Source organism: Lampetra planeri, chromosome 45, assembly GCF_965212315.1.
Source record: "Lampetra planeri chromosome 45, kcLamPlan1.2.h2, whole genome shotgun sequence".
Taxonomy (NCBI): domain Eukaryota; kingdom Metazoa; phylum Chordata; class Hyperoartia; order Petromyzontiformes; family Petromyzontidae; genus Lampetra; species Lampetra planeri.
This window is the reverse complement of record NC_136151.1, coordinates 6,894,193-6,913,637: the sequence shown is the minus strand read 5'-3', so window position 1 is coordinate 6,913,637 and position 19,445 is coordinate 6,894,193. Positions and strand designations below refer to the sequence as shown.

Genomic DNA, 19,445 nt, shown 5'->3' with positions numbered 1-19,445 from the left:
AGGCTACACGGGGGATCTGTGCCTTTGTGTGCGTGAGTCTGTGCGTTGTGCACGTTTCTCTGCGCTGCTCACACTCCGTGCTCTCAGGACGCACGACTCAGATCCACAATTCTCACTGAGTCACCTTCATTACCATACACATACAGTGCGGGGTAGAGCGGTTGACTAAACGAGTGGTGAATGGAGTAAAGTAGCTTCATGGAGTCGGCGCAGTAAAACGACAGCAGCCCCGCCTCCCAGTGCAGGTGACACCCGACTCTCTGGGGAGGATCCCTCAATGGCACTGAGGTCAATACATCACCATGAATCACGTAGCAGCAGTTGTTATCTTTATATAAAACCCAGGATGAGTCGTTCTGTCCCAGCCATAACTCTTTACCACTCCCTTTCCGAGCGATCTTCCCGTACGCGACTCCAACCTCACAATCCCCCGCCACACCCCCCACGTCCACCTCCCAGTAGTGCTGACCCGACGAGAAGCTCTGGGAGCACAGGGCTTGTGTATAGCCATCAAACCGGTGTGGGTGATCGGGGCGACCCTGGGAGACAGCGGTCCACGCCACCGTCCTGAGATCCGAGGAAATCTGGAGGTCGTTGTGGGCCGAGTTTGGGTCGAGAGTTGGTGAGCGTCCATCTGCAGTAACGATAATCACAGTAGCCGTGTGACAACAGCACAACTATTACAACAGCACTCGTGCACTGACACGCACGTACACTCCAATAGAGCAATTCATAATGAGCATTGTTATACAACGTTGTAATGCGTAGCTATCGGTGTGATGACATGTAACGGGCACTTTGTCAATCCAATGCTGGATGAGGGCTTCACTACACCATACTTGTCGTGTGGGATATTTGACCATACTTCACCACGCCGGTCACTGCGCATTGGCGAAGGCAGGCGGCGCGGCTGGCGAGAGCACAAAAATACAGTACAGCGGTGCGTTTGTCTGCCCCGCCACGTGGCCCCGCAGCCTGTAGCACCTGCTAGGCAGGGTGGTGGCTGCCCCGCCACATAGCCCCACAGCCTGTAGCACCTGCTAGGCAGGGTGGTGACTGCCCCGCCACGTGGCCCCGCAGCCTGTAGCACCTGCTAGGCAGGGTGGTGGTGTCTGCACGTGCGAGCCCTGCCCAGGCCCAGCCGCTGCGGGGCTTTGCGAGGTGCCAGGAGGTGGGGCGCTCTGTGCGCTAGGGCTACACGATTTGGGGAGAATCTCTAAATGCAATTCTTCTGACAGATGTTGCGATTTGATTTGCGATTAAATTTTTTAAAGTCAAGCTTCAGTTCAATATTAACTGTGTAATAGATTTAAAACATGTGATGGAGCATTACTACATTATACCATCAAATATGAACTGCTCTATATATTGTAATGCAAGGATGAGAACTTAAAAGATATGATTTGCTTCCAACATGTATTTATTAAAAAAATTAATTGAAATAGAACAATCAAACATATAACAATTGTTAAGTTTAATCAATAAAGTTCTAATAATACAAATTAAAACAATTCCAATAAGAAAGTACTAGGAATCGCATTGTTTCAAATTGCTATTTCGATTTTAAATCGATTAATTGTTCAGCCCTGCTATGGCGGTAGCGCCCGTGGGAGGCAGTGGATCACAGCAGTAGCAGCGGCGTGGATATCAACACCGCCGTAGCGTCTCTGTGTGTGTACAACAAACACAAACATCTCCTGTGTAACCTTTCACAGGCTGTAGGAGCAAGTGCTTTTGGTGAGCACCTGTGAAGGACGGCACGGCACACGAGGTGGGTGGGGTTGGCCAACACCACGCTCGATCGCCTTTGTCTCCCCTGTGGTGACGTTAACACACGCACCAGCTGCTCACTCGAGGCTGAGTCGACCCAGGGGAGGCCCATTACCAGTTGAGATGATCCACCACTGTGTAGTGATGTACACTCGCGTGTGTGTGTGATAGTGTAGTATTGTACACTCGTGTGTGTGATAGTGTAGTGATGTACACTCGTGTGTGTGTGTGTGATAGTGTAGTGATGTACACTCGTGTGTGTGATAGTGTAGTGAAGAACACTCGTGTGTGTGATAGTGTAGTGATGTACACTCGTGTGTGTGTGTGTTAGTGTAGTGATGTACACTCGTGTGTGTGTGATAGTGTAGTGATGTACACTCGTGTGTGTGTGTGTGTGATAGTGTAGTGATGTACACTCGTGTGTGTGTGTGTGATAGTGTAGTGATGTACACTCGTGTGTGTGTGTGATAGTGTAATGATGTACACTCGTGTGTGTGTGTGATAGTGTAGTGATGTACACTCGTGTGTGTGTTTGCCAAGGCCGTAGCCATGGAGTCAATCAATATTGGTGGGGACCAAATCCTCCAGGGGGTCTGATGGTCTCCCCCCCCCCCCGAGATAAAAAAAAAAATCTAAATTTGAGAACGAATTTCCTGCCATTTCCTGCGTAAAATATACAAAAATTCACTAACACATAGGATGGACTTTTATGCATTTTTTTACAATGTATTGTATTACATTTCTCTGTTATGTTTTTACCTTTTCTTGTTTCATTGTATGTAATGTTAGAGATTTGGGATTAAAATAGTACAACCATAACCACAATCATAGAAACAAAAATCTATTTTATAGCAATATTTTGGGGGGGACATTTTGAGCATATTTGAATATTGGGGGGGGGATGTGTCCCCCCCCAAACAGCATCCTCATTCAATAATACACACGTGTAGGGTTAATAGAGCTCATGTAATACTCATTTACACTCGTGCGTGTGCTGTATGCCTCGAGTATTAACATTGAATCCATAATAATCCTTACTGTGCCTTGGTAGGGATATGGCAGCTTCACGCATTATTAGCAATGAACCTTACGCATCACAACGGTGATGGAGTCTGGCTCGAGTCTGATGATGACATCCATCACAGAGAAGACTTATAGTCATTGATTAATCTGCTACAATGGTTACTTTGGCCAACATCATCCTCACTGGATAATACACACGTGTAATATCAATGGAGCTCATGTAACAGTGACATACCCTAGTGTGTGTGCTATCGTCTATTGAATCCATTATAGTCGCAATGTTTATGTGTGCACGTACAGTGATTGATAGAAAAGGTTGACCATGGTTATGCCTTAGTCTGGCTTTGGGAGCATCAGCCATTAACTGGGAAACCTAAGAATTCTAAAAGTGCATTAGTTTGACTCTGTGCATCAAACTGTTAACATGAAGCCTAAGACTCCTAAATGTTTCTTAGTCTGGACGTATGGTCCTTGGGTATTAACAATCAACCAAACGATTCCTAAACGTACCTTGATCTCGTTCTAAAAGCCATAGTCTTTATCATTGAACCGTACAAATCCTACAGGCAGCCTTTGTGTCTGCAGTGGTTATCTTTACAAGACGTTCTAGGTACTCATTAAGGCTGAGTGGACCTAGGAGAGCTCCAAAATTGGTTCTGAATCCACTCACCACTGATGTTAGCCAAGACCGTGAATAGCCTGTTGGTAGCCATGTTTGTATCTCAGTGCACAAACCATCCTATCTTCACTGGACATCCGTACTCACTCCACCTCATCCATACACCTCCGATTAGCACGGTTGGTGTGAACGAGATCTATGTTGAACAAAGTTCAACATAGATCTATACACTATTACAAAAACACGATACCCCCGTATATCCTCAACAGACTTTTGAGGCAAGTGCTATTAGTAAGCACCTATAAAGGCCCGCACGGCACATAAGGGGGTGAGTGGCCAGCACCACATCAGGCCGACTTTATCTCCCCAGTGGTAATGTTTACACACCGCACCAGGTACTCATTTGAGGCAGAGTCGACCTACGGGAGGTCCAGGACCGGTTCAGATAACCCATCACTGGTGTTGGTGGCCGAGAGCAGGATTCACACTCAGGACGCCAGGTTCGAAGTGCAGCGCACTAACCACGACACTACAGCTCTGCAACATACATGTACAAGCGCAATTACACGCACAATAACAGACGCACACGTGGCAAGAGTCCGTGGAACTCACACATGAATGCCAGCAAGTTGACCACAGCTCCCTGCACGGTGCTGATCGAGGCGATGTCTTCTTCACTGGGAGATGAGGGTGGAGATCCCTTCTGAGCGTCTCTCCTGTGAGACCAGAACCAGCAATGACTCACACAGCCCGTGTCTTACACTGCACTATCACACAGCATCATCATAGCATCATCACTCACAGCAACATCAGACAGCCCGTGTCTTACCCAGCATCATCTTTTGAAAAATAAGAATAGGTTTTGCCCTTTCTGGCAATAAACTAGGTGCTCTGATGTTCAAACACCAAATTGATATATTTTGTAAGGAATACAATCTGCATTAACCACACACACTTATCGTGAACATGCAAACATTCTCTGATAATTATATATGATGCAATGTCTTTGAAACTGATTGGCCTAGAACAGAGACAGCCTTCTTTATGGCCTAGTCTCACCAGTGTCAGACCAGAGAACGCGAAAGGCGAACAGTGAGCATGTTTGTTTGCAGGTTCATCACAAGTACATGTGGTTTAATGTAGCCTTGATTCCTTGCCAAAGGTATCTATTGCTGTTTGAACATCCTAACACCTGTTTTATTTCCAGAAAGGGTAAACCTATTCTTACTTTTCATACTATTGTAGTGACATAGAATCGGTCACATAGCTTAGAGCTGGCTGCTGGCAGAGAAGGAGATCTGCAGCTTACAGAATTCCTGACTGACCGCAGGTCACGTGATAGATCAGAGATGGATGTAGGGGAAGGGTCACGAAAGGGACACATTGAGAACCTGCTAGTAGGTTCCCGAAGGGGGGCGTGGCCACGGCGGAGCCAGGCCACGCTGGCAGTATAAGAGGGGCCCCAGGAGGGGACCTCGGGGCTGTCGTGTAGAGTGGGATTCTGTCGTGCTGCTGCTGGAGTCTTCATCTTCGTCTCCGTCTTCACCATCTCAGCGTCGCCAGTCAGGCAGTCTACCAGCTGTCCTGACTGGGAATCGTAGTTAGGCCTCAGCAAGGTAAGGTACTTTACCCTTTTTACCGGGTAAAAGGATAAAGGTGTCGACATGCCAAGGGGTAAGGTAAAGGGTAGGGTAAAGGTAGCTTGGAAGAAGTACCCAGTAGGGTAAAGGTAGCGCAAAGTATTACCCGGTAAATACGGTACCTTGTTTACCGCTAAAAGCTCCGTGGCGCAGTCCGTGGCCTCCATTTAATAAGTAATATTAAAACAAACTTTATTAAAACCACGCTTTTATGAAATGTACTCGTAATGGCAGAACTCCACGACTCCAGGAAGTGGCCCCGAAGTTTGCCATAACGTAAGGGGCCATGGTGATTTACAGACGTCAGTTGAGCGTGGACAATTAGAGCCAAGCCGAAACATAACATATAAAAAATGATTTTATGATAGAATATAGTGTTGTCATCAGTATGACATAAGTATACCAAGTTTGCAGTCGATACCACATTAGGAAGTGGGTAAAAATTTAGTTACAAGATTTGAGGATACAACGACGACAACGACAACAATGACAACAACGACAACAGACAGTGAGTTAAAAGAAAACGTGTAAAATTGGAATCATCGAGAGTATTCTATATGAATAAAGCGCTCTACCTAGCATTTACCGTTATGAACCTTGTTCATGTGTAGTACCCTAGTAATTACCCTGTAATCGGGTAATTTATATGGGGTAAGGGTAAAAGGTAGGCTCGTTGCTTTTTACCTTTTACCTTACCTGCTAAGGGTTAAAGGTAGGGTAGAGTAATTGTATTGTGGTAAGGTAAAAGGTAGGGTAAAAATAGGCTCGTTGTTTTTACCTTTTAACTTTTACCTTACCTTGCCGAGGCATAATCGTAGTTACCAAGTGTGAACTGTTAAGGCCGTTTAATAAATAGAGTGCCTCCTACTCTTAGTGTCTCTGAGTCAGCCACTACACTATGATACAGGTAAAAAGGTCCCATAATACAGTATAATTTCACACAAGATCATACCACACATCATCATCACGCACAACATCATCACACAGCATCAACATACACCATCACTCACAGGATCCTACCACACATCATCATTACACACATCATCATCACGCAGCCCATGTCCCACACATGGCGCCACCCCATGTGTTAATTTGTGTGACTTTATGAGTCCATACCGGTTTGTCTCCTTTAGGTGAACCTGCAGGAGTCAGACACAGAGGGTGTGAGTCAGTTCACCTCCAGCCACGTTAACCACATGGTGATTCATAGACGCAATGAGCTGGGCTGCGCTCAGCCATTCGCATATTCCAGTGTTGTAGGTTGTAAAGAAGACAAAGCCGTGGAGTCGTTCGGACTCGATGGTTCTCATCAGCAAGGTGTGGCCTCTCAAATCGTTGCCACTCGGTACCCAATGTCACAGGAAGAGGCGTCCGTAGCATTCGATGTCGATTCGCAGTGATTGTGAACCAACATTCAAAATAAGTGCGCACTGTGAGGGTGAATTACACCCAGAGAATCGCGTTAGCAGAGTCGATAGTTTAACATGGTGAACATTTTTTGAAGCAGGCAATCTCCACATTGGTCTCATCAACAGTCAGTGCTGAAAAACAAAGCCCCCTGTATTTCTTAGAGTTAAAAGCACTTCTATTGTCAGCATGACTGATGGTTGGTCTACATTTGGTTACATCAATAATTAAAATGTAGTGTGAAGAAGTCTCAATCTGTTGTACATTACAGGACCATGCGGTTACAATTTTAAATACCAACATCTGCAGACATTACCAACCGATTAACTCGAGGGATTTGCGTGTTAATCGTTTATTTATGAATTGGAATTTTAACAGTAATTTATATTTTTATCAGAATATGCAAATCCACGTCAGTGGACTTGATTCCTCATTTAATTTCAGAATGCAACGAATATAAGCGAACTGGGGCACTTGCCCTGGCTCCGTGAGCGCTCTACCTGCAGGAACGTGAGCGAGTCCCTCTCCTCCTGCAGAGCGCGCAGGCGCGTGGCTGCTGCCTGGAGGTCACTAATCTCGCGCTCGTAATGAGCGATGTTCTCCTTGATCTGGGACAGGAGCTCACGCCCCTTCACGTCCACGCGGTCCAGAGCTGCCCTCTCGTCTTCATCCAGCATCGCCCTCATATGGGTGAACTCGCATGAGATGCGAGCCTTGGTCTGGACCATGGAATCCTGCAAAGGGGCATGTGATAGATTCTATCAATTCATATACCATGCTGTGAAGACCAAAGTCACATTGTTTTTTGTATATTTCAAACCTAGATTTCCCTGCCTCGACATTGTCGTTGAGCTCCCACTTAACAGGTCAATAACTTTAAGTATCTAGGTGTTATCTCGTCCTTCACATTGATAATTTGGCCAGTAATTATATAGTCCAAGCCACCATCCTTCCATCTTTGATGCCAGTGTAATCATCGACCGCCTAGCCTCTCGTTCCATTTTACCACCTGGCCGCCCACTTTGACCTTGATGCCTCCATATCAATGCATGATTACATCCTCTGTGTCACCTTTAATTTGTCCCCCTGGATACCTTCATCGTTAACGTTCTTTTGAACAAAACTGACAAATAGGTGTAAAGACAGTACAGAGGACTAGCGGTCACAATGGGGTAATGACAGGGGAATTAGTATGGGAAGAGACTAGGGACCACAGGGGATAATGACAGGTTAAGTGACGGACGGGGGAAGGATCTGGTTCTACGACAAGGATCGAGAATAGGGGCTGTGGCCAAGTGATAGAAGGGAGCAGGTGCGGATCAGGGGCCGAGAGCCATTCAGAAGGTTCTAGAGAAGGGTCGTGGCCAAGGGTCAAGGGATGGCCATGCTGGGCATAAAAGGGGTCGAGAGGAGAGGCTCGAGGCTGCTGTTGGAGTCGGGGTCTTCGCCTGTCAAGTGAACGTGTCTTCGATAAAGATAATCACAAGATCACTGGAGTCGTTACATATGTAAGCACCTCCTAATTCCGCAAATTCCTAGTCGCAGATTAAAAAGTATATCTCTATTCTTAAAAATGAAATCAATTATTAAAACGAGGATTGGTGACACGTCCTTCCAGGCTGCTCCTACTCACGTTACTGGAATGCCCTTGCCTCTCAGCCTCGGCTGGGCGTCCTCCCCACCCTCCAAATTTATTAGAGAGCTGCGTGATGAGTGTGATGTGAACCAGTTCTGGATTTTACCTTCAGCAACGCGCACTGACCCGCATAACTAAGTATGGCCAACTAGCCTCAATGATCAACACAATGTGGGGAAGTCTTCGTCCAGAAGTGTATTGGTGAGGATCTGTAGATTACTTACAAAATAGATAAGCACAAGTCACCATCCACATAGATCTGTCTCTCCACATCAACAATAAAAGTATTTTGAACGTAATATATTGGCCTGGTGGCCTTTTGGGATTGTATAATTCTAGCATAACTGTATTCATTCAGTGCAGCAAACTCTGGACCGGTTTTGGCATGCAGTGTATCATGAGCAGTCAGGCTCGCTTGAATTAACGCAGGTGAACTGCTAGGTGTTATAGACAAGGACCCTCTATGATATGGATCTTAGACAAATAATTATTTGATGTTTAAACCAGTCCAGTGTTTCCTCGATAGAATCAATACTACTAAAATGATGCACTCCCAGAAGACTGTGGAGCTGATGTAAGGTTTATGAATTCATGTATTCGTTGGAGAGACAGATGTGTAAGGAAATTATGTCTGTTTATTTTATTTTTATAGTTATATTCTCCACAACGAGTCTAATGATTGTTTGCGTTGTGTATTATAAAATTTCGCATCTAACTAGGACCACTACGAAAGGATCCTTTCCTATAAACTAAGGGCAGTACATTAGCTATAGCTCAAGCAAGCTAATGCTACTTCGACGACGATCTGTAGTTCATGTCTTCTTTATTATTTATTTCTCGTCGGCCGGACAGCTCCACATTCTCTTCACACTGACACCGCTCCACTCTCGTTCCTCGCGTTAGATGTTGTCGCTCCGCGTACAGCTCGCTCACGCTCCCCCTTCCTCCCGCGTGCCACTGGCAAATGGCGCGCAAGGAGACAGCCTCTGGCTCGCCACGTGGCCGCTGGCGTGCTGGAGGTGTGAGACATGGTCTCGCCTCTCGACTCCACACACTGACTCTCCTTCCTGCTTCCCCTCATAACCCTTCACCTACGTCAACAAGCCTCGCCTATAGCCACGCCCCCTTACGAACCTTCTGGATGGTTACCCACAAGAACCCTTGAGCTCCACCCTTGAACTTGGCGCATCCATCTAATTGGCTGATGGCTGAAGCGGCGGAGCCTATCCCACCGATCGGCGACCGTCGGTGAATCCTCGTATTACATCTGATTGAGCGTTGGGTGTGTGTAATTAGAGCAAACTTCTTCTTGGTTCTTTTGGTAAAGTCATGTAGAAGGGAAGTAATAAAATAATAAAAATAAAACATAATAAAATAATAAAATAAAATAATAAAATAATATAATAATATATTCATATTCTGAGGTTTTTTTCGGTAAAGTCACGTAGGTAAATGAGAGATTACAAGAGATACCACTCCGTATACGGAGTGGTATCTCTTGTAATCTCTCATTTACTTGATACAGCTGTCGTGGCTGTGACGGTTCCACCTGAAGACGGAAGCTTGTGTTGCCTCCGAAACGTCGTGATTTTTATTTTTATTTTATTTTACTTTTTTTAATTTTAATGTTTTACCTACGTGACTTTACCGAAAAAAACCTAAGAATATGAATCCTTGCAGTCACGAAAGCTTCAAATCTAGAATTAATAATATTTTATATTTATTTTTATTATTTTATTACTTCCCTTCTACGTGACTTTACCGAAAGACCCAAGAAGATGAATCCCTGCAGTCACGAAAGCTTTAAATCGAAATAGAGCAAACTTGTTTTCCAGCATTCCCTGTACTCTCTTGAAGTAGTGTCTCTTGTGTTCATTCTAGCATTTAACAGCCGATTTCCTGTAATTTCATCTTCACTCGTTTAATTAATAGTTTCTAATTCAATGTAGTCGTTGCTCTATACTGCGTTAATTTATCTCACTCATTTCAAGTCATTCGAGTTAACCTGCGAAGTGCTGTCAGTCTCACGAGATATGAACTTTTTTTTTTACATATGAAGTATTCGGAATGACGGCAGGAAACCACTTGACGGGTAGCACACTTTTTATTAAACATTGTCGTCTCACGATAACACGTGTAGTCACTATTTCTCACACTACACACTCCACTTGACACGTGTGGTCACTACTTCTCACACTACACACTCTACTTGACACATGTGGTTACTACGGCTCACACTACACACTCACGCTGCACGCTCACAGCCCCTCCAGCCCCGTAGTGTCCGTGGAGCCTACAGGCCCACTCCAGGACCCTCTGGAAGGTTCGAGGGAAGGAGAGGCTCGGGGCGAGGTATCCCCAACTGGTGTATAAAAGCCGGTCCTCTCAACGGGACCGGCAGTGTTCGTCCACTCAAGACCCGAAGACGTCTGAAGACTTGAAGACTAGGCCAGCACCCTGGGACCCTCAACCGAGGCTCTTGTAAGAGCCGGGTTGTAGTGGACCAGTGGTGAGACCCGTACCTTGGCTAGGTCGGGTCAGCTTAGCCTCCCCTAGGTCCCGTAGCGGAGGACCCGAGAGAGCATAGCCCTGAGTCTGTATGGCCCGCTTGAAGGGAAAACGTTGAATGTTTTTTCTAATTTATATTTCAAGCACCCCTAGCGATAATAATGCATATCCTGCACAGTTATTACACACTGACTCAATACTAACAAAGTTCACTTTAATCTACAGAGTTGTCCTCACAGGGAGAGAGTCACAGACTCCACGCATGGTAAAGGTCACAAGATAACAAAGCCCATGCGTGGTACCTGCACGGCCTTGCGAGCGGCCTTCATCCGTCCCACGGATGCCTCCGCCTTCTTCCTCTTCTCCTCCACCGATCGCGTCTCCGCTCCGACTCCACTCTGTAAGAGACGAAGTCACCAGAGGAGACTCCACTCCCTGAGCGACCCCCTCTCTCGCCCACTCCACACAGAGCCCTCCACAGTGATGGCCATGAAAAGCCCAATAGAAAATAGGCAAGCAAGTCAACCTCTACTGACTGGACAGTCTGAAAGGCAAGACACAGCGGATAAAAAATAAGCCCAGGGTGATGAGTAACATCAAATGTTGTTTGCCCAGTGACAGCTTTTATCAATGTGTGTTCTGGTATCGTTTGAGTGGCTTCCATGCGCCCCATAAAGCACTTCACCTTCCGTGTCTTGTGCTCATCTTCCAGTGCGATGACATCATGTCGTTTGTGTGCACAAGTGATGGAGCAGACCGTGCAGACCAGGCCGCCGTCCTGCTTGCAGTAGAACTGGTAGGGATCTTCATGCTTCTTGCATCTCCGTTCCTCCACATTAACAATGGGAGCCACTAGGACATGGTCTTTAAACTTGGGGTTTTTAAGGTGAGGCTTCAGGTGGGATTCACAGAAGGAAGTCTCACACCTGAGGCAGGTCTTCACTGCAGGAGTCTCCCCATCATCACAGCCGTCACAGAAGACAACTCCAGCCATCCTCTCTCCAACTCTGAGCTGCTCCACCAGGTTGGCGAGTGCCACGTTCCTCTTCAGCTGGGGTCGCTCACGGAAGGCCGCTCGGCACTGCGGGCAGCTGAAGCTGCTCGCTCTCTCCCAGGCACCGTCCAGACACCGGAGGCAGAACGAGTGTCCGCAGCTCAGCGTGGAGGGACAGTCAAACGTGCCCAGGCAGATGGGGCAGCTCAGCTCACTGTCGACACAATCACTGGGAGACGCGCTCGCCATGGCCCATGGCTTCACTCGGACTCAGTCGCTCGCCGCGGCTCACAGAGGAGCTATCGCAGCAGCAGCAGCTCACACAGTGGAGACGAACAAGGAAATGAACTGACTTCACCTGCAGTTAAGTTATAAATACCTCGAGACACGCCCTGGAATGTTCCACACGGCGGCTGGGCTCACCTGTGTAGACGTGGCGTTACAGTCACGCACTGTGTAATAGCTAAAACTGATTTTTGTGTTTAGTTTGTTGTCCTTCCCCTGCACTTCGAATTAGCACTGTTGGCTATGTGCAGTGTGGAAGAAGTTAAACATACATAGCTTTGACCGGTCTCAAGTGATATACTATTTGTACAAACAAAACCCAGCAGCAGCAACCCGGGACACAGCAATAATGGTTTGTCCCACAAGCTGATTGACCGGCTCGGGTCAGGCTGTGTGTATTTTACAATGGAACCGCACCTTGTGCAAACATTCTGATGTAAAGGTTAACGTGTTTTTTTTCCGTGTCTTTATCCATTTTTTTCTTGCAAGGCCTGTTTGTTTAAGCTTCACAGTCTGTAATCGTCAAACATCTTTATCAGCTAATATTTTAACAACTGGCTTTGTGCGTCCTCTGTTCATGTGTCAAATATGTTTTTGTTTTTTATTCCTACGACACCGTTTTATTCTGGGTGGACGGTGGTTGTATGTATGTTGAACTTCTTTCACACCATACGTAGTCAACCGTGCTAATCGGAGGTATGTGAGTGGGTGGGTGAGTGTATCTTGAACTTATTTCGCAGCATACATAGCCACTCGTGCTAATCGAAGGTGCGAGTGGGTGGTGGTGGTGGTTGAGTGAGTAAGTGGGGGGGGGGTTTATTTGGTGAGAGGGGAGACAGATGGGCAGGAGGATGGCGTGAAGGGTGGGCGAGCAGGTGATGAGGGAGGGCTGGAGGAAGGGTGGCTGGGAGGGGCGTGCGGTTGAGTGGTTGGGTCACTGGGTGGGTGGCCTCACGCATTACCACAGCGAACAGCCCCTGGCTAAACAAACATCGTAGTTCATTTAAGCTCATTATATGACTTTCACCGTCCATTTTCCTATTATGCGTAAAAAATCGAGGATTTAAATCTTAATAACCTAACAAATATATATTCATCACCTATTGTTAATGTTAAGATTTTACATCCTGGAATCGCTGAGTTTAGACGATTCTATAAAAAAACTATTTTTATTTTACCAGGTAAGGCCCACTGAGGTTTATAGCTATTTTCAGAAGCGACCTGGCCACAAATGATAGCTCAACGACGTGGCTTATTATGCGGACATTTATAGCAGACAAACATTCTAAACGAATGTTTCTAAGTGTGGAGGGAAAAATTGGAGGACCGGAGACAAATTCAAGCCACCACGGTGAGAGAGACAAGCAAACTCCAAGTGCATATACAGGCGTCAGGGCCGGGATTGATCCCACGACCTCCTGTACACCGGGCGAGGTAGTTAACATCTTTCAGCCACCGCAGCGAGATGTAAAAAAATCACAGAGCAGCGACAACGAACAAGGAAACGAGCTGACTTCACCTGCAGCTAAATTATAAACACCACGAGACGCGCCCTGGAATGTTGCACGCGGCAGCCCGTACTCACCTGCGTAGACGTGGCGTCACATTCACACACACAGTGTCAAGGTTAAAGAGTCGCAATTGATATATTTTTTACAAAAACCCCACGGTAACCATGAAAACAGTGATGGTTTGTCCTATAGACTGGTTACACCCGCTTGGGTGAGGCTGTGTTTTTCCACTGTAAACCTCACCGTGTAAATTTTTATTAAAGATTTAAAATTATAAGTAGGCTATCGCGATCAATATTATCCATAAAACGTGTTTTTGGGGTAGATCGCGTAAATATAAAAGTGTCGTTAAACCCGCCACCACTTGACACAACCAATGAGTAAGGTTTGTCACGTAAACAAAATAAGTAATATTTAAAAATACTTTTTTAAACACGCTTTAATGAAATGTACCATACTCTGAATGGCAGAACTCAACGACTCCAGGAAGTGGCCCCGAAGCTTGCCATAACGTAAGGGACCGTGGTGATTTACAGCCAACGTTAGTTGAGCGTGGACAATTAGACCCAAGCCAAAACAAAACATATAAAAAATGTTTAAAAATACTTTTCATATAGAATATAGTAATGTCATCAGAATGACATAAGTATACAAAGTTTGTAGACGATACCACATTGGGAAGTGGGTTAAAATTGAGTTACAAGATTTGAGGATACGACAACAACAGAGTGAGTTAAATAAAAGCGTGTAATAATAATAAAAACATTCCCGCTAGGGTGAGGCTGTGCGTTTTGCCCAGCAAACCACACAGCTGTCAGTTCGTATTCAAGGTTTAACAAAAAAAGATTCCCCTAAACCAGGGGGTTCAGAAACCAAAACAACAAGGAGAGACATTTTTTCTTATTTTTTACAATTTGGTAAGTTAATATTTCAAGAGCCGCAATGCAACGTGGTGTGAGTACGAGAGATGGTGGTGGTGGTCCTTGATAAATAAGAACGTGGTTTGAGTACGAGAGACGGTGGTGGTGGTGGTCCTTGATAAATAAGAACGTGGTGTGAGTACGAGAGACGGTGCTGGTGGTGGTCCTTGATAAATAAGAACGTGGTGTGAGTACGAGAGACGGTGGTGGTGGTGGTGCGTGATAAATAAAAACGTCTCACGAAGCAGCCGTCCCTCAAAGAGCCGCACGCTGCTACGGAGCTGCAGGTTGCCGACCCCGTGCCCTGAACCAACTGGCGTGACCGTCAAATAATAATAATTTGAGTAGTATAGTTTTATTATGTTATTATAATAATTTAATTATTATGTAATTGGAAATGGATAATAATAAAATAATGATTTAGCAATTTTGTATGTATTAACTTAATTATAATTAAATAACTGTGAAATACTGGCACCTAAACAATAATTAAATAATAAATAAATGGCTGTGCTATAACACTTTGACGCTAATAATTAAAGAATAGTATTTAATAATTAAATAATACTTCCTACTGATTACATAATCATTCAGTAATGGTAATATAATAATTAACATGTGTACACATTTTTCATTATTATTTAATAATTATATTTAAAGTGTGAATTTATAATGAAAAATGATTTAGCGATTTTTCTTTTACATTTGTATCTATTATTAACTTAATAATTCGATACGTTTCCTACTGACACTTAAATAACAATAAAATAATGATTATGTAATTATATTGTAATACTTTGATAATAATTAAATAAGAATATTTTAATAATCAAATAAAGTCATACTGATTAATAATTTAGTATTGGTAATTTAATAGTTAAAATGTACATTTACTAAGTGCCCTTAAACACTTGCTCTCGGAGTGCTATGCATGGTAATGCAAAAAATAGTGAACATCACCCAATGAAAGAAGTGAGAAGGATATTTGAACATCACTAAAGGGAGAAAGCCATTTTAAACAGAGACGGCTTTAGTGGAGATCATGAATGTAGCGAGGAGCAAGTCCATTTAAGTCGAAGGCGAGTTGGTTGGAGCTGCCTTTATCTCGTTCGTGTCATTGCCTCTTCCTTCTGCAAGGATTTGTTTTTACACTTTTCAGTTCTTACTTGGTCTCATTATCTCCATCAGAATATCTGCGAAACGGGTTTATTCCTGGGTGAGATGTTCCCCCTTAATGGCGGCTGGTGAGTAGTGTGTGTGGATGGTGAGTAGTGTGTGTGGATGGTGAGTAGTGTGTGGATGGTGAGTGGTGAGTAGTGTGTGTGGATGGTGAGTGGTGAGTAATGTGTATGTATATGGTGAGTGGTGAGTAATGTGTGTGGATGGTGAGTAGTGTGTGTGGATGGTGAGTAGTGTGTGGATGTTGAGTGGTGAGTAGTGTGTGTGCTTATGAGATGGTGAGTAGTGTGTGTAGATGGTGAGTGGTGAGTAATGTGTGTGGATGGTGAGTGGTGAATAGTGTGTGTGGATGGTGAGTGGTGAGTAGTGTGTGTGCTTATGAGATGGTGAGTAGTGTGTGTAGATGGTGAGTGGTGTGTGGATGGTGAGTGGTGTGTGGATGGTGAGTGGCCCAAACAACATTTACAATCGGGGATGTTTACACGAAAGAAAGTGTTTCTATATTTAAAAGTTTAAATACAATAACATCTCAAAACATGTTTTAAAGTTGAATTAAAATTGAATACAATAATTTGTCTTGCGATGACCCACGGAGAGAGAAACCATTACCAACCACAGGGGTGATTCTATTCCATTATTTCACAATTTTACGACTAAAACTTTACCAAATTCCGTCGAGTAGTGTGTGTGGATGTTGAGTGGTGAGTAATGTGTGTGTATGGTGAGTGGTGAGTAGTGTGTGCGTGCATATGAGATGGTGAGTAATGTTTGTGAGTATCGGCTGGTTTGTCGTGTGTAGATGGTGAGTGGTAAGTATTTGTATCAGGGCTCGCACAGACAAGAAACAAGGATGTAAAATTACTTTACACGGGGTTACAAACCTCACGAGGCACCCCATGGAATGTGCTCAGATGTTTAAGTAATGTAAAAACAAGCCCCGCATCACACAAACATACAAACCTGTCTAGATGTACCTGTAGATTCGCGCCCTTGGCTTTAACAAGTACCAGCGTGTGTCACGCGAGCGCTCATTATTTCCTGCCTGTTGATTGGCCCAAACAACATTTACAATCGGGGATGTTTACACGAAAGAAAGTGTTTCTATATTTAAAAGTTTAAATACAATAACATCTCAAAACATGTTTTAAAGTTGAATTAAAATTGAATACAATAATTTGTCTTGCGATGACCCACGGAGAGAGAAACCATTACCAACCACAGGGGTGATTCTATTCCATTATTTCACAATTTTACGACTAAAACTTTACCAAATTCCGTCGAGTAGTGTGTGTGGATGTTGAGTGGTGAGTAATGTGTGTGTATGGTGAGTGGTGAGTAGTGTGTGCGTGCATATGAGATGGTGAGTAATGTTTGTGAGTATCGGCTGGTTTGTCGTGTGTAGATGGTGAGTGGTAAGTATTTGTATCAGGGCTCGCACAGACAAGAAACAAGGATGTAAAATTACTTTACACGGGGTTACAAACCTCACGAGGCACCCCATGGAATGTGCTCAGATGTTTAAGTAATGTAAAAACAAGCCCCGCATCACACAAACATACAAACCTGTCTAGATCTACCTGTAGATTCGCGCCCTTGGCTTTAACAAGTACCAGCGTGTGTCACGCGAGCGCTCATTATTTCCTGCCTGTTAATTGGCCCAAACAACATTTACAATCGGGGATGTTTACACGAAAGAAAGTGTTTCTATATTTAAAAGTTTAAATACAATAACATCTCAAAACATGTTTTAAAGTTGAGTTACAATTGAATACAATAATTTGTCTTGCGATGACCCACGGAGAGAGAAACCATTACCAACCACAGGGGTGATTCTATTCCATTATTTCACAATTTTACGACTAAAACTTTACCAAATTCCGTCGATTCAAATTGTAATTTGTTAATCATTGTATATTAACGGTTACAGTGATTTTATCATGCTGTGACTTGCTTTGTGTATTTATGTTTCAAAGTAAAAGTTAATGCGAAATTGTTGCTACCCCCCCCCACCTCCGCTGAGTGAGTGGTACATTCCGAACAGCCCAAAACCTACGGTGAGCAATGTGGATCAAAGCAGACACCGGTAACGCGATTTGTTATTATCACAGATGTTAATTTGGCATCTTTGAACTGAAGTACATCAGAATCGAAATATTTATACTGCAGGAGGAATCCGATGACCTGTAAAGCTCTTTTTAACGGATGTCCAGTAGGAGCACGGGGTAAGAACGTTACAACATCAAACAGTACACAAACATGATAGTAGCGCAAGTACAAGGAAAGTTAACACATCACCATAACACACCTAACAGTATTCTTAGGTTTTTTCGGTAAAGTCACGTAGGTAAAAATTCTAAATAAAAATTAATAAAAGTAAAATAAAAATAAAATAAAAATCACGACGTTTCGGAGGCAACACAAGCTTCCGTCTTGCCTCCGAAACGTCGTGATTTTTATTTTATTTTTTATTTTACTTTTATTAATTTACATTTTTTACCTACGTGACTTTACCAAAAAAACCTAAGAATATGAATCCTTGCAGTCACGAAAGCTTCAAATCTAGAACACCTAACAGTAGTTTAACACGTAAAGCTTTCGCGACCAATACCCATTATACAGTTTTAATGGCGGTTAACCATCTAACCCAAACAACCTGCATTATGGACATCTACAGTATATATAAATATAAAAGTTAGTAGTTCCCTGCGTCTTGTTGACATTCGGGTGATTGCCACAAAGTGCTTTGCTTTATCCACCGCTTTCTTTGTTGTCGGAGTGCAGCGGCGACTTCGCCTTGGCTCCGTGTCGCCATGGACTGCGTCTGTAGCGCGTTGTGGCGAACGGCGTGCGGGTGGTGCAGCTCGTTGACGCACAGCAGCTGCTGCTGTTGTTGTTGTACAACATTAATGGTTGACGCCTCATCAATGTCTCTTTCAATTCACTACGCGTGATTTTATCGCAGATGTGATTTTTTTACTTTGACGACGTAATTCTTGATTTGAAGCTTTCGTGACTGCAGCACTCCATACTCTTTGGTTGTTTCGGTAAAAATATCTACGTGACTTTATTGAAAGAAGCAAGGAGTTTACTTCTCATAATTTTCTCACAATAACCTCGCCTTGAAGCTTTCGTGACTGCAGGGATTCATCTTCTTGGTCAGGTCTGTCTCCTCGACAGACCTGTTCTCCACCTGAAGACGGCTGCTTGCGTTGTGGCCGAAACGTCGTGAGAATTATTTATTCTGTTTTATTTTTATTATTTCCATTCTACGTGACTTTACCGAAAGAACCAAAGAGTTTACTTCGCATCATATTCTCACAATGACCTCGCCTTAAAGCTTTCGTGACTGCAGGGATTCATCTTCTTGGTCAGGTCTGTCTCCTCGACAAACCTGTTCTCCACCTGAGGACGGCTGCTTGCGTTGTGGCCGAAACGTCGTGAGAATTAGTTTATAATGTTTTTTATTATTATTTTATTATTTCCATTCTACGTGACTTTACCGAAAGAACCAAGAAGAATAACCTCGCCGTTGACTGTTTACAGCTCAGATCTAGCACATGGTGTGGGTATGCAGAGCTGTCAACCCCTTATCAGTGCCCTACTTTATTACGGACCGATCCAGACGAGATCGGTCACCCCGCGTCCCTTATAAATCTCAGCGTTCATCCTACAAAGTCCCATCACAAGGGAGAAACACAAAAAAATAGACAAACAAAATGTTTTTACTCAATTTCCCTGTAGAAGAATACGGGTAAACCCGTATGGGTTAACAGGTTTGGGTATGTAACAACATTACACATCACACTATGCACTGTCTATAACTCAGCTATAGTACATGGTGAGGGTTTGTAGCAACATTACACACACGTGTACTATATCTGAGCTGTACACAGTAGATAGTGTGATGTGTCATGTTATAGACAACCTCATTGCTTGGGTCCGGGTAACGGCCC

General features: G+C 44.1%; 1 protein-coding gene across 1 annotated transcript; it reads right to left on the bottom strand.

Annotated features, from left to right (window-relative positions):
- Positions 1–11,920, bottom strand: LOC144733073 (zinc-binding protein A33-like). The gene is made up of 6 exons (XM_078614810.1): positions 11,289–11,920; positions 10,906–11,001; positions 6,960–7,193; positions 6,169–6,191; positions 4,025–4,128; positions 1–634 (listed from the first exon to the last, which is right to left on the bottom strand). Exons 1-6 carry the CDS (start codon positions 11,844–11,846, stop codon positions 84–86), a joined length of 1,566 nt encoding a protein of 521 aa, XP_078470936.1. The 5' UTR covers positions 11,847–11,920; the 3' UTR covers positions 1–83.
- Positions 11,921–19,445: the final 7,525 nt, after the last annotated feature.

What these genes read in the sequence shown, in the direction of transcription:
- LOC144733073 (XM_078614810.1), bottom strand. Translation starts at nt 11,846, where the DNA reads ATGGCGAGCGCGTCTCCCAGTGATTGTGTCGACAGTGAGCTGAGCTGC. An exon ending in CACCTAAAGGAGACAAACCG is followed by an intron (nt 4,129 to 6,168) that starts GTATGGACTCAT and finishes CTGGTCTCACAG; the next exon opens with GAGAGACGCTCAGAAGGGAT. An exon ending in CAACTTGCTGGCATTCATGT is followed by an intron (nt 635 to 4,024) that starts GTGAGTTCCACG and finishes TCGTTACTGCAG; the next exon opens with ATGGACGCTCACCAACTCTC.